Source organism: Macrobrachium nipponense, chromosome 31 (assembly GCF_015104395.2).
Source record: "Macrobrachium nipponense isolate FS-2020 chromosome 31, ASM1510439v2, whole genome shotgun sequence".
NCBI lineage: Eukaryota > Metazoa > Arthropoda > Malacostraca > Decapoda > Palaemonidae > Macrobrachium > Macrobrachium nipponense.
Genome location: NC_061093.1, coordinates 49,626,061 through 49,641,050, shown reverse-complemented (window position 1 = coordinate 49,641,050; position 14,990 = coordinate 49,626,061). Strand labels below are relative to the sequence as shown.

The 14,990-nt window shown below is 37.6% G+C and overlaps 1 protein-coding gene across 1 annotated transcript in view; it reads left to right on the top strand.

Annotated features, from left to right (window-relative positions):
• The window catches only part of LOC135206957 (uncharacterized), a 48,788-nt gene that overhangs the window by 15,283 nt on the left and 18,515 nt on the right, over positions 1 to 14,990 (top strand). The window contains exon 2 of the mRNA XM_064238508.1: positions 6,399 to 7,779. Coding sequence (XP_064094578.1) covers positions 6,451 to 7,779 — 1,329 coding nt within the window. The 5' untranslated portion in view covers positions 6,399 to 6,450. The remainder of the gene's footprint in view (positions 1 to 6,398; positions 7,780 to 14,990) is intronic.

Below are 14,990 nucleotides of genomic sequence, written 5' to 3'. Positions count from 1 at the left end.
AACCTCTCATTATCTGGAAGTCCATCACCTGGTATTGGATGGGCTCTAACCGCAATGACGCTGAAGAGCAATGACGTCACAGCCTCCTCCGTATGTCGTCACGCTGTGGTCGGCAAATGTCTAATATGGGAACCGAATACCTCAGTGGTTTTTCAAAAAGAAGTCGTGACAGGTGTTGCTCTGTTTATTGATTTTAGTATGTTGTATATTGTAAATATTATCAAACAAGAGAAATGAGGGAAATGCATATAGTTGAATTTAACTGCTACTGATAATCAGGTTGGAAATCTTTCACTCATGCGTGTACTATGTGCAATTGTGTGTGTGTGTGTGTGTGTGTGTGTGTGTGTGTGTGTGTAGTATATGAGTGAGTATAGATTCTGAACATCAGTAAAGAAAAACGACTAAAGTAATAACAGATTTCGTGGTATTGTGATGGTCTCGCCTTTTTTCATCTACCTTCATGATTTTTTATTACTTTGCAGAATATATATATATATATATATATATATATATATATATATATATATATATATATATATATATATAATTCTTATGAATATTGTAAGTTCTGTTAATTATTATAATTGCATACTTTCTGTTATCTACTATCCCTAGTGAATGCTCTCTTCTTAACCTGAAGTCCGTAAACTTGTCAGGCATATTCGGAAAGTGTTCTTTACTATCCACGACGTTTTTACATCAATTCGCAACGTTCTACTCACCAATATACTCACACAAACTAAACTAAAAACAAATTTTTCAGAAAGTTGTTTAATAGCCTTAGAATAACCTTGCCATCATTTAAGATTAGGTGCTTCGCCTCCTTGTAAGTTTTACCACAAACTTCTTTTCTTTCCCTTCCTTTTTGGGCTTGATATAGTACTTTGACTGCCACTACCATCGGCCTCTGTAATTAATTAATTATCTCTATGAAAACTGACGTCACAAAGTATAGGACACTGACGCAGTAATAAATATGAATACAAAACTAAAAAAATAAATAAGTTTCAAAATGATTTCATATAAAAATATCTGAAATTATATATGTATGTAATCATGCTTATTTGAATACATGATCAATACTTACACATTGACAATATACAGAGTAAATCGTCAAGTACATCTTCTCTTAAGAAAAGATCATCAAGTGGACCGTGGAACAACATAAATGCCTTAAAAATTCTGAGCTCTGAAGACCAACAAGTCTTGCAAGTCAGTTTTTTCATTGTCCATCATTAGTTGCTGGCAATTATACACTCCCTCTCTCACCGAATTCCTTGGTTTTATTCGGAAGTTTATTAGAACCTTTCGTTTATAGCAATATTTAAGGCGTGAATCTTTCACTTGAGTGGAAGCTTCCGTGGATTCAACGAGATACATGAATTGCAGTTGAAAAGCCTGATTGCAACTTCTCTCAAATCGCCGTTAAAAAGAACTTGAGAATTCCGAGCCCATCAAGATAAGCGAGAAATGCAATTGCTGTAATATTAAACTATTCTTCTGTGTCAACACCGCCCCATCTTCCTCTGAAAAGCGTATCATCATTGGGAGAAAATGTGCTACATGTCAGTCATTCATAGAACCTTACCACCATTTCATTTTTTTTTTTCTTTTTTTTTTTTTTCTTTTTTTTTTTTAGTTACCACAAGGTTGGTCCCGGTGAGTTTCCGATGTCGTACTTCCAAGAGCTTCTCGCAGCAGTTGTAGCATTTTGTAGCTTTTTTGTGTCTCTCTGCACAAGGAATAAATAAGTGGTTGGGTGTCTGTTTTTCTTTCTTTCTGTCTCTCTGTCTTGAGTGTTTTACTTCCCAGCCCCTAACTTTCCCTTCCTGAATGAAGGAGTTGTTATTTTCTGCATGCGTGAACATGAGTGTACGAGCGATTGTTTATACTTCTGTGGAAGATTGTAGATTTGTGATAGATTTGAGGAAGTTGCTCTACAAGAGGAGCAAGGGAGAATGATGAATTTTAAAAAGTAATGCTATTATAAATAATGAGTTGGCAAAAGGCGTCCATCTGAAGATTTAGAAGCGATGAAGGGATTGGAACTACGAAGTGTAGAGAAAGTAGATAGGGAAGATTTAAGGAAGATTTAAGATTGAGGAGTGAAAGAGCGCGCGCGCGCGCGCGCGAGAGAGAGAGAGAGAGAGAGAGAGAGAGAGAAAGAGAGAGAGAGAGAGAGTTTCAGTTAATCGCCAAGGCGATGACAGAGAAGATACTTGACAGACGATTCTATGCCCAAGATTGCCATCAAAATTCCCGTCAAAGGTACCATAAGCTGGAGGTACTCAAGTCCCCATTGCCAGAAGGTACTCGCCCAAGGTCTAACCTTGTCAACCCTTCATGTTACGGTAATCGTCTTCCTCCAGCAGTTTTGTCAGTTTTGTCATCTAACTCTTACGGATGCAGAACACCACGAGCTGCTTTGGTTGCCTCGCTGACTGGAGATGCGTGTTTTATATTTAATACCGTCTGGAAAGTCGTCATTTCTTTGTGCCAAATGTTCCCTTTGGTGACAAAAGTACTTTAACCACTGGGAAAAAGGAAGTACGAACTTACAATTATACTGAAATTACGGCTCAGTTTATTCTCAATACATGCAAAAGTTGTAAAAGGTTTCACTCTTGACTTCCAGAGGTAATCTTACCACCACGAACTAACGTAAACAGTTCGGAAATTAAAATCAAAACTATTTCTTATATAGCTAAATCTCACATTTCTTAGGTTCATACAGACCGAGTGGGCCTTTTGCCGGCACTGGTCCATGCACCTATGGCAGTTCGTGAGTGACGATAAGATGGTGAAGTGGATAACAGGTCTGGTGTGGACCGCTGGACTCTTAGGTCAACTGAACCGAAATCTTAATCTAATACTAGGAATTTTTTTTAACCAAAAATAAATATTGGGCCACAAACAAACATTCTGCGAATTTTTTAGAATTCAGGTCCGATTTATATTTGTATAGCCGAAATCAGTGTAAAGTCATGAAGCCCACAAATGTGACGCAAAATATAGACGTAGCTATAACATAGTTACTAGGCTTATCAACAGCCAATCAGGAGCGTCGTAAGGGACTGGCCTAGACATCAAATGCACGGTTGAAGTGAATCAACTTATAGTTACTTACGTTCCCTGACGTAATACCCAGCCCATTCCAGTCGAGATACAACGATGTAACGATAGTGAATTTAGTAGTTTACCTTAATTCATTCTTACACTTCTCAAATTACAGGCAAAGGACACAACATCGTTAAGTGGAATGGTCACCCTACATACGATGCATACACAAAGTTCAAAAGCATTAAGGGTGAATTATCATAATTCATTCTAAAACTAACGTCGGAGATCATTCCCCAAAGCCCAACATCTGCATTTCTTGCCGCAGCTCCAAGATATCTAGTAATTATAGAAATGTTAAAAAGTTCGTCAAACTCCCATTCTGGATGTATGAAGTTGACATAGTGTAAGAATCAGGCCGAGGTAACGCGTCCTTTTGTGTTTGGGCTAAATTTAGCGTGCGCTCCTCATTACAGCTCCCGGGTTCAGCTGAGCACAAGAAGTTCACTCTTCTTGCCAAAGGGTCACTTCGTTTTTGCTTTTCCTCTGACGTCCCGGCCGGGCGTAGTATAAGAAGATCCACTACCACGGCAAAGAGCGACTTCGGGCCGTGCTTCCAGATGTATGATTACTCGCAGTGTGCTACCTTCCTCGGGCTGTCAGGGCTAGAAGATAAAATTAGCATTGACCTTCAGATGTTACTCGTGAACCCCGATATAAATAGGCTAATTTACATAGCAGTTAAATTTGACATAATAGTTCGTTTGGAAAAGGCTTCGGAGTTTTATAGAGACGTATTGTCCGGTCATATTTTTTTGTTTTATAATGATCAAAATAGCACCAGAAAGATGATAGGTATATGAAACGAAAGTACGGGTGTTATCCACAACAAAATTATGCCGTTTTGAAAAAAAAAAAAATCGCTCTAAATTTAGAGCGCTACGACTAGCCATATTCGTAATTATACCGAGAAGTAAACACTCGTTTTTATAATAATTCTTAAAACTGTCCTACTTAACAGCAATACAAAACTAAAAATGAAAAATTATAAGCAACAATCATCACTACATATCATGAACGTCAGTTTCATTGCCATGGTTAGCTACGTCAGCGCTTAACGTCACAGTTACGTCAGCAATAGTGGGCTGTGATTTAACCAGAAGATTCTTACTTACTACTTGCTCACTGTGATGGTTTCGCGTGAGAGTGAGTCTCTTAGTCAATCTTACGAGATTTATCGTCCATTTACTTAAATACTTCCTGCCTCTAGTTTTTTTCTTTTTGTGGTAAAAAGTCAAGACCTATTCTTGTATCTATTTCTCAGAAGTTTACTGAAGTATTTTGTCAAGTGATTCAAGATTGATTTTTGGATGTTCATATTATTATTATTATTATTATTATTATTATTATTATTATTATTATTATTATTATTATTATTATTATTATCATATAATAGTCATGAAACCTATTTACATGGAACAAGCACGCTTCCAAAAAATGTTGGATTCAACCTCCCACTGCAGAACCCACACTGCAGCAGTAACTCATCTTGATACAGAGCCGGTGATTTTTCACCGCCCGAGGGGAGACGCGAACCTGCGACATTTGAGAGGCATGTCACGACACTAACCATTATACCAGCGGACCGGCTATATTCAATGTCAAGCACTGTATAGAAAATATCAAAGATGTCAATATTTTATCCAGGTGCCTTCGTGCATTGCCTTCAAAAAGGGAATAAACGAACGAAATTATTTCCATAAGCAGTTACATGAAAATTGTAGTGGTTCTGAGCAATACCAGAGGGGGTTGTGGGGGAGGGGAACATGTATGACCTGCAATATAAATCTTAACCGGATGAACCAAAGCTTAAGGCTTTGCGGTTGCATAAACGATAATGAATCTCATTTTTCGAGATCCCAAGTCCCGGTGTGCTTTGTTAAGCCGTATAGTCGTTTAACACGTGTTATTGTCTTTTACATACACACACACACACACACACACACACACACACATATATATATATATATATATATATATATATATATATATATAAAATTTGATTTCTACATTTTTATTTTATGGCTTTCTTGTAACCACCCTCGAAAATGTAATGAAAACATTACGAAACGTTGGGAATAAACTGACCATTTTTAGAATATATATATACAATATATATTATAATATATATATATATATATATATATATATATATATATATATGTAAAATAAAAGGAGCCCATAAAACGCCAAAATATAGAAAAAAAGTCTCTGGAATATAGTAGTTTTTTCTATATTTTGGCGTTTTTATGGGCTCGTTTTATTAGATGGAATTCTGTTATAACACGAACATTTTTACCAGTCATATATATATATATATATATATATATATATAATATATATATATATATATATATATATATATATATATATTTGATAGCTGTAATATCATTACATGGTATGAGGCTGCAAATCCCATCCCACGGATATTTGGTGAGTTTCATTCCACGCAAAGTGGCAAAAGTCCTGTTATTTTCTTAACCATACATAATTCATGAAAGAGGCTCACCTACCACATGGGGGACATTTCCTCCCCTCGAGAGGTTTAGTAAAGTCTTTCGGAAGGGGCTCCTCGGCCTTGGAATACAATGCATTAGAATATCAAGTCCCGGAGAAGCAGTTTCCAAGTACTTCCGCTTACCACCAGCCTGGTGGGAGCTAGTCTCAGTGTGAATCATTTGGCATAGGGAAGTTGGTGCTCGATTCAATATTTAAAGTATGAGAGTGATGGTCATTGTTTTTTAAGCTGATATATATATATATATATATATATATATATATATATATATATATATGTGTGTGTGTGTGTGTGTGTGTGTGTGTGTGTGTGTGTGTGTGTACATTTGTCGTATGAAAAATCATAATTAAAGCTGATGTATATAAAGAGATAGATAAAAACAGATCCATAAAGAGAGCGGGTGTCTTATTTCAGACATCGTTGAACTTTCCAGAACATTGCTAGCAAAAAATAAAAGTTCAAAAGCTTTTAATTCATGAGTAAATGAGCAGATTAAATACGTCAGTCATTTTTTATTGTAAATGAATATTTTTCAACAATGCTGGTCTTTTTCATTTTTACAAAAATACTATAATCAGTTAGTTCTCTTCTGCATCCGGTCGCTACTTAATAATTCTCTTAAATTAAATTAAGAAAAATATCCTATTTATAAACGTACCATTACTTTTTTATGATTTTCATATTGTTACCAATGAACTGTCTTCTTCCCATTGTTAACTGTCTAATAAAACTGTCTAATAACTTGACTTTCCTTTAACAGCGACGCAAAGCAGACTTGATTTCAACGCTGCTCCAAATAGTGATCAGGCGGGATGGAAGTGTTGAGCCCCGTCGGCTCTTTCCCTCCACACGACGATGCCCCGATGGACCTCAGCACGGGCAAAGGTCGCATGCGACACCCAAACCCTCACCACTACAAGAACGATCATCACCAGCCTTTTTTGATGACTGAAAATCCTTGGAAGTCGTTGGCCGATGCGAGCAGATACGCGAGATATGTCCCGAAAGCAGATCCTCCAGATTCACAGCCCTCGCTGCTTAGTCCACCGTCGGACCATCGCCTCCCGCCCCCGCCTCCGCCTTCTAGTTTTCCTACCCCGACCTTTCCTTCCAGCCGTTATATTCCGATCCCGAAGAAAAGATACAGCTTAGCTCGTGCTTCGACGCCCACAACTTCGTCTGACCCTATGTCCTTAAACTTAGCGTCCTACACAGGATATTCGCCCCCCTCGGCTAGTGACTGCCCAACGTTCAGCTCTCTCCCGCCAGAATCCGCCAGAAAAAGAGCGAGGTTAGAAACATCCAGGTCGATATCACCGACTTCATCCGTGGATGAACGAGGCCACATGCCCCCGGCCACCGTACACGCAGACGCCAAAAACAGTACCAGCGTCATCACGTGTTGCAAGGGCCTCTTGGTAAACGGTCACAATAATTGCAACAATAACAAAGTCAACAGCTTCGGCGGCCAGAGAAGACACATCGTCTCGGGGGAGGAGCTTAGCGGGCGGGGTACGGATGAAAAAGTGGTGGCCAGGGGAAGCTCAAATCAGTCAGCCATGAGACAGCGACAGAAGCACCGGTTGCCTTCCAACATAGGAGCTTCTTCGTCTGCTGGGACATCGCTATCGGGAATGAGTGGTATTGGAGGAGGAGGCAGTGGGGTTGGAGTAGGAGGAGGAGGATTTGGTGTCGGAGGAGACGGTAGTGACAGGGGGAGTGGTGATGATAACCAAGGGAACCAACATCTCCTCAACGCCCTTATGCAATTGCAGGCGACGTCGCAGACGCCGACGGAATTTTTGCCGCCGTCTGCAATCAAAGACACGGAGGCGCTTCTGTCTGCCATGAGGCAATCCCAGATACTCTATTACACTTACTGCTCGCAGCTCATTCAGAACCTCCGTGCCAAGCAATTGCAAAGCCAGGCGCACCTGCACGCTCAAGTCCCCCGGCAAGAACACACTTCGGAGGATAGCGGCCTCGACTGCGACATGGAAGAAAAACACTCCAATCAGGATGACCTGTTGTCGAAGTCTTCGGAGGACTTCGAAGAGGATGCCAGAGAGGAAGATACGACCGAGGATGAAGACCATCTCACCAGCCTCAACTCCATCTTAAGAATGAGGCTTAATACCCAAGTAAGGATTAACTTTTTTATTTCGTAGATTAAGGAATTTACTAGATCATTATATTAGACACACGTATCCCGTCAAACGCACTGTCCAGTCAGACTGCGACCAACCCCCCTCCCCCACCCCTCATCCTAACCTCTCTCATTTTTTAATGATTGCAAATTTTAATCCAATGACTTCATGATGATCATGAAATATATGAGAATGTAAAATACACAATAAATCTTTGAAGGTCAAAATATATTGTAGGATAAATGTGATATGCTTACCCGACTTGATCCAAACCAGTCGTCCCACACTGTTAGATATATATCTACGATTGAAATCCTTCAGTAAATATGATAAGATGAAAACATTCGGATTTGGCTTTCTATTTAAATTGTCAGGAATTCTAATATCAGAGTGTCAGAATAAACTGCATACGGCAATGCAATGCTGCTCAGATTTCATCAAATTAGTTTATTTAAAAATCAGTCAAAACTTATCAGAATTAGATACACACATAACACTGATGATGATTGCAGGTAGTTTTGAAGGATATAGTACTACGTTCATTGCTTGACGGGCAAAAATTTAATATAAGTAATTCCATATATCAGCAGCTATGTATGAACCAAATATATAATTATATATTACTATATATATTAATATATATATAGATATTATCAATATATTAAAATATATATATAGATATATATATATATATATATATATATATTATATAATATATATATAGTGCTGACAGTACTATTTTTGAGCAGTTTATTTGTCACCAACTACCTCGTGCTGATCACTTCAAACTCTGCTTCTTTAGTATGCTTATGTTTTTTTTCTATTTTTAAGTTATATTTTCCTTTTCAAAAAATATACGTCAGTTTGAAAATGACAGAATATACACACACGCACACATATGTGTGTGTGTTTTGCTATGTAGGTGTTACTTATAGATATTTGCTAGATTTCTTTCTCTTCAAGTTAATTCATTTCTTTGTCCACAATAGAAAGAGAATTTGATCATTGAATTCCTATAATCTTCACATAAAACAGTTAAAGAAAAAGAAACTTAAAACTAATGTTCTTAAAAACTAATCTGAATCTTAAAGACTACTCAAAGAAAGTTAACTTTATTATGTATTCTCAATGATGCCTGTTATTTTATATGTTTATGTACGCACGTATGTATGTTTGTATACCAAATTTTTCTCAAACAAACCAAAGAATATATCCAGTGGTCTTTCATAATGACTCATTCTTCGGTAACTCTAATACACGCTGTTGAGCCATTTTCCGTTGTGGAATAAATGCATTCCATGACGGCCATTAAATTGCATCCACACAAGAGTCGCGCCAGTATTCAGACTTGACGGCAAGCCAGAGTTTATTTCCATGTGCTTGTGAATAAGTTTGTACATGCGAACGAGAGCCTGTGCCCGTGGGGGATAATTATAAGAGGGGGTTGAAGGATGATGGTTCCTTGTGTATCTAGGTGAATCCTTACATGAACCCAGACTACCTGAGTCGTTAGGATTACTTTTTTTCTTTATTTTATTTTTTATTTTTTATTTTTGTTACTGTGATGTTACGAAGGTCATTCCGGGCGTACATTTTTTTTTATACATCTTAATCTCAGATCATCTTTTTTTGTTTTAATCAGTTGCCTTGAACCGTTGATATGATGATTCACAGTCTTGATATATTTCATGAAGAGGAGAGAACAAAATGCATGGAACTGAATGGAAAGTGGAACAGTGATTTGTGATTTCCTGTTCAGTGATTATCCCTCTTCTTATATTTTCGGATATTCAGACGTCTTTTTTAATGGACGCATCCTGTCGTATAAGTTCTTTATGACTGATTATATCCCAGTTCCTTAAATATGTCTCCATTCGCTTGAAAAATTAGACCAATAATTGTAATTGTCAATAGATGAAAACTTAAGTTCATCGTCGCACTATGAAGCTCTTGAGAAAATAAGACTTAGAGAAGTTCTTAAACGTAGTGTTCTATTCGCCTGAGGAATTGACTAATCACCAATAGATGGAAACTAGAGTTCGTCGCTGCACTACTAATTTTTGTTTAGATTTCAGTCTGCGTGCTTAGATTCAGGTGTTGTTGTTAAAATTAGAATGCAGCTAAACTTCAGTGGCTAAATTACCTTCAATGAAAACCGAATCAAGTTACACCGGTTGATTCAGCATTGGTGATAAACTAGCTCCCATGTATTAAGTATTAAGTTAAGCAGGGTATTTTAGTTCCATTTATTTCAGCTAATCTTTCGATTGACCAATTCTTGCCTAGTGGATATCAGACAATATTTATAATAAAGTTAAAATCGTATAAGATTCGTTGAACTAACCATGAAAACCATTTCTCAGAGTATGGATATGATTTAAAACACCGTCGTATGAGGAAATTGCCATTGAACAAATTGAGTTTTCGTCGAATCTCCGAGCTATAGCGGTAGCATGAACAACAATAAAAACAGCAGTTACAGTTGTAAACAACAGTGAGCTCAGTAAATAGAAATCGCCAAACACGAAGCTGATGTAAATTCGCATTCCAGTATTTAGCCCCAGACGTCAATCCGGTTTGTTAAGCACCACTGATCATTCCATTAGGATCGAGATAAAAGAGATTGCGACAACCAATGTCACCTGGTTTTACCTGGTGTGCACGTTACTAAACAGATGAACTCAATGATCCGTCGTCTCGCGTTTACAGAGAGGGGCATGGAAACAAGGCGTTTAACATAGCCATTTAGTCCTTTCACTTTAATGGGAGCCGAAAACCAGTTTCTTTAGGATTCTGTCGCTGTTACCTAGCCACCATTCGAGAGCTGGAGAACTTCAGGAGATAGGAAGCTGTATGGCGGTTTTATTCATCCCTTCATTAAAATGCGATTACGGTAAGAACGTAGAACCGGTTCGCTATGAAGCACATATTTTTGGCCTCGCGTGCGATTATCATCATCATATGATATCATTCCATTTGTACACGTCCCTTTTCGTTCTTATGTGTCCCTGTTATTTCATTTCCTGTTTTACTAAAGTCTTGGAAGTAATTTTAATTTTTCTCTGAGTGATGGGGGATCACTTTCCAACTGCAGTATTTGTGGTGGTCCACATAAATCATAAAACAAACTGGTATCTTGATGTTAATGGCTTGTTCTCGAGTACTGGGAAAATCTTCGTAAATTTTAGTTGTATTCTTCAACTCACCAACCGCTAGATTTTTCAGTGACATTGTAAATCAACAGAATTTTGCTCAGACGGACAGACTTGAATAACAGCCAAAAAGTAAATGATCATTATGTCAGTGAAACTGATTTGCAAGTTCCAGTCCCAGAAGCCGGGCTTTTGATTATCATTATTATTAATTCAGAAGATAAACCTCCATTCACACGGGATTTAAATTCAAGTTTCGAAAGAATACGGTGTTCATTTGAAAGAATTTACAGAGGATAATGCGAAAAACAGAAAGAAGAGACCAGTTATTAGAACAGAAAAAAAAATTAATAAATGAATAGATAAGAATTGAAATGAATTAGTAAAATACAAGGTGAATTGCTATAGGGTAGTAATGCATTACATGTTCGCTTGAAGGTTTGTGAAAACGGTTGGGTTCGTTAAGTTTCCTCTGTGGCGTTCTAAAGCCGATGAACTAATTTACAGATCAGACGATCTATGACGCTGTCTTCGCGGGGTCGAGGTCTTGTTGCCAAGTACCCAGCTGGTGTTTTGAGTCTTGCGCATTCTCTTAGTCATTTTTTTTCAAACCTATGTAACTATCCTTGCATTAAATTAATTATAGCTGAAGAAGATTCGAAGTTCCTGTGATTTTGTAGCGCCTCAGACTTATACGTCGTGTATAAACATTTTTTTTTTATCAAATGATATAATAATGACAAAAACCACGATGTTATTAGAGATTTAGATACGCTATTAAAAAATATTGAAATATTATGATGAAGCAGTTTTTCCCAAAACTTAATGTAGTTCTCTCTCTCTCTCTCTCTCTCTCCGATGACGACTAGGCTGAAATATGTATCCTGAGAGGATTAATTCTCTCTGTCTTTCGGGTAACAATTAGGATAAATTATTACCCTGATATGCCTCTCTCTCTCTCTCTCTCTCTCTCTCTCTCTCTCTCTCTCTCTCTCTCTCTCTCGTCAGTAACAGACTTGAAATATGTTTCCGGAAAGCGTTTGCAACACTGTTAATGTGCGTGACTTACCAACAAACCTTTCGCACTGAAACAAAAACAAAAAATTAGAGGGTAAAAATCCTCGTATTATCTACCATATGCCACTACAAATGTCAGGCTTTTGATTGTTGATTATAGTTTATGATCCAGTTCCAATGTCCTGCGGGTTTTTTTTTCAACATGAACTAAGTGCCTGACCATTAACTAGTACTATACCATTTAGCTATTGAGCATGATACACTTGATTTTTGTTTTGTCTTGTTTTTAGTTTTCATTTTTCTTACCTGTTTTACTTCGACATAGATGGAAGTGAAGAAGACAAACTTGATTCCTTATTTTCATTTTTTTTATTTCAGGTTTTTTACTTTGAAAAAGTGTCTTCGTTTGTCATTTTTATTTTTTTTATTAACGCCCTAGTGTCTTACTTCGACAAGACAGAACAAGGAAATGAATAATATTTTTTCTTTATTTCTTGTGTCTAAAACGACAAAATCGAAGATGGGTATGACAAATACTTTCTTGATTTCAAATTCATTTTATATTTGCTATTGTCTTTGAACAGGCAAAATAACCCTCCCGTCATGATTTAAGTATCACGTTTAGCTTAAGCCAACATTCTCATTTCTGAAGGTTATCGATGCGTCCATACACTTTATCCAAGTATAAAAAAAACACCACAAAAACAATACAAGAGCGCCTCAGTGGCGTGATCAGTATGGTCTTGGCCTGCCACCTCGGTGGCCGCGAGTTCGATTCTCGGGCATTCCATTGAGGAGTCAGAGATGTGTAATTGTGGTGATAGAAGTTCACCCTCGACGTGGTTCGGAAGTCACGTAAAACCGTTGGTCCCGTTGCTGAATAACCACTGATTCCATGCAACGTAAAAACGTAAAAACGACATACAAACAAACAAACAAAACAATACACGGGGTGTTCGGTCTCGGATTCGATCCACTTACCTTTGCATAACCGTTCGTTTTGTAGTCATATTTTCCTTCTTTCAGTCGAGTAAACGTGAAAGCCTCTTGCTGGGTATTGACCTTTCAAATAACTTCAAAGGGAATCTCAGAAATGAAATCAATGGTTTTCCTTTGATTGAGGTGAGTCGTTTTTCGTGTCTTCAGTCAAAGGAAAGACCTACCGCAAGTCAGTCTCGAGGTGAAATTATTAACAAGAAGTAATTTAAATGGGTTTTATGAAAGTTTTCGTTATTGATAAAGATTTTCGATAGATGACCACCATAAAGAGCCAAAAGCTGTCGTTCATAAGCTTCTCGTATATCCAAGGTGAAGGGAGTGTAGTTTGCATCCACATCCTAAAAATACTAACTGAGGACAGGAACAGTAACACCTTCTGAACGGATCACACGCATACACACACACACATACATACATACATACATACATACATACATACATGCATACATATATATAATATATATATATATATATATATATATATATATATATGTGTGTGTGTGTGTGTGTGTGTGCATCAATATGTTTGTGTCTGTGAGTATTATGTATCTGTGCTTGAAATGCACGAATGCTCTAAGATTCACAAATGACCCTCACGTACCTCCATATAAGGCTGCAAATTTAGTTGATTGTTAAACCCGTTTCCATCTTGAGCAAAAACCAGAACAATGTAAGTTAAAAAAAAAAAAAACAGAAGCTATCTTTATTACTGATGTAGGATAATTGTCTCTGAGAGAGAGAGAGAGAGAGAGAGAGAGAGAGAGAGAGAGAGAGAGAGAGAGACTCGGCTAAATACTCTTAAGATGTCAAAATGTCGCATGTAAAAGCTACTTACCACATCACAGAACGTGCAGACATTTTCCTGCCTGCTTTTTTCCCTTCTTTTTATGATGCTGACAGGAATGCTTTGACATGAATATTGCCTGAGGACCAGTCTTCACTGTACTCATAACTCATAGATTGCCTGACATTGTCTTTATTTCTACGAAAGAACGGTTTCTTATGAACTGGTGATCAGACAAGCTTGTCGTATAAGCATACGTTGATAATACTTCATGGGCGTTTATCAGATATTTTATAGCAGCATCCAGAACTTCTCTGGATCCTGATGTATAGAAGGTGACTTAGATGAATGTCTCTTCTGCTCTGAAAGATTCGTAAGCAAAGTTCAACAGCTTTTCGTGGATCTGGTTTCAGAGGATTATGGTTTCCAGTATAATCATCTTTTAATTGTAGCGCAGTGATTAGGTAACGTGTTTGCTTATTTTGAAATTGGCTCTGGAATCCAGACCTTACCTTACAGACCTTACATCTTGTTCGGGTTGCCCCAGGTCCCTCAGTGTGAGGCACCTCTAATGTCTACCAGAGAGTTGCTAGTACATCTTCCGGTATATTTTGCATCTTCCAATCTTGGATGGTCTGGGATGCAGTTTAGATATTTGTCGAGCTTATTCTTAAACACATCTACGCTCACTCCTGATATATTCCTCAGATGAGCTGGCAACGCATTGAATAGACGCTGCATTATCGATGCTGGTGCGTAGTGGATTAATGTCCTCCTGTGCTTTCCTTATTTTTCCTGGTATAGTTTTGGGCACTATTAATCTACCTCTGCTTGCTCTTTCTGATATTTTTAGTTCCATGATATTTTCTGCTATTCCTTCTATCTGTTTCCATGCCTGAATTATCATGTAGCGTCTTTCTCCTTTCTAGCTATATAATTTTAAGAATTGTAGTCTTTCCCAGTAGTCTAGGTCCTTAACTTCTTCTATTCTAGCTGTAAAGGACCTTTGTACACTCTCTATTTGTGCAATATCCTTTTGATAGTGTGGGTACCATATCATATTGCAATATTCAAGTGGACTACGAACATATGTTTTATAAAGCAGTAATCATGTGTTCAGCTTTTCTTGTTTTGAAGTGCCGTAACAACATTCCCATTTTTGCTTTACATTTTGCCAACAGAGTTGCTATTTGATCATTGCATAACATGTTCCTATTCATCATCACACCAAGGTCTTTAACTGCTTCCTTATT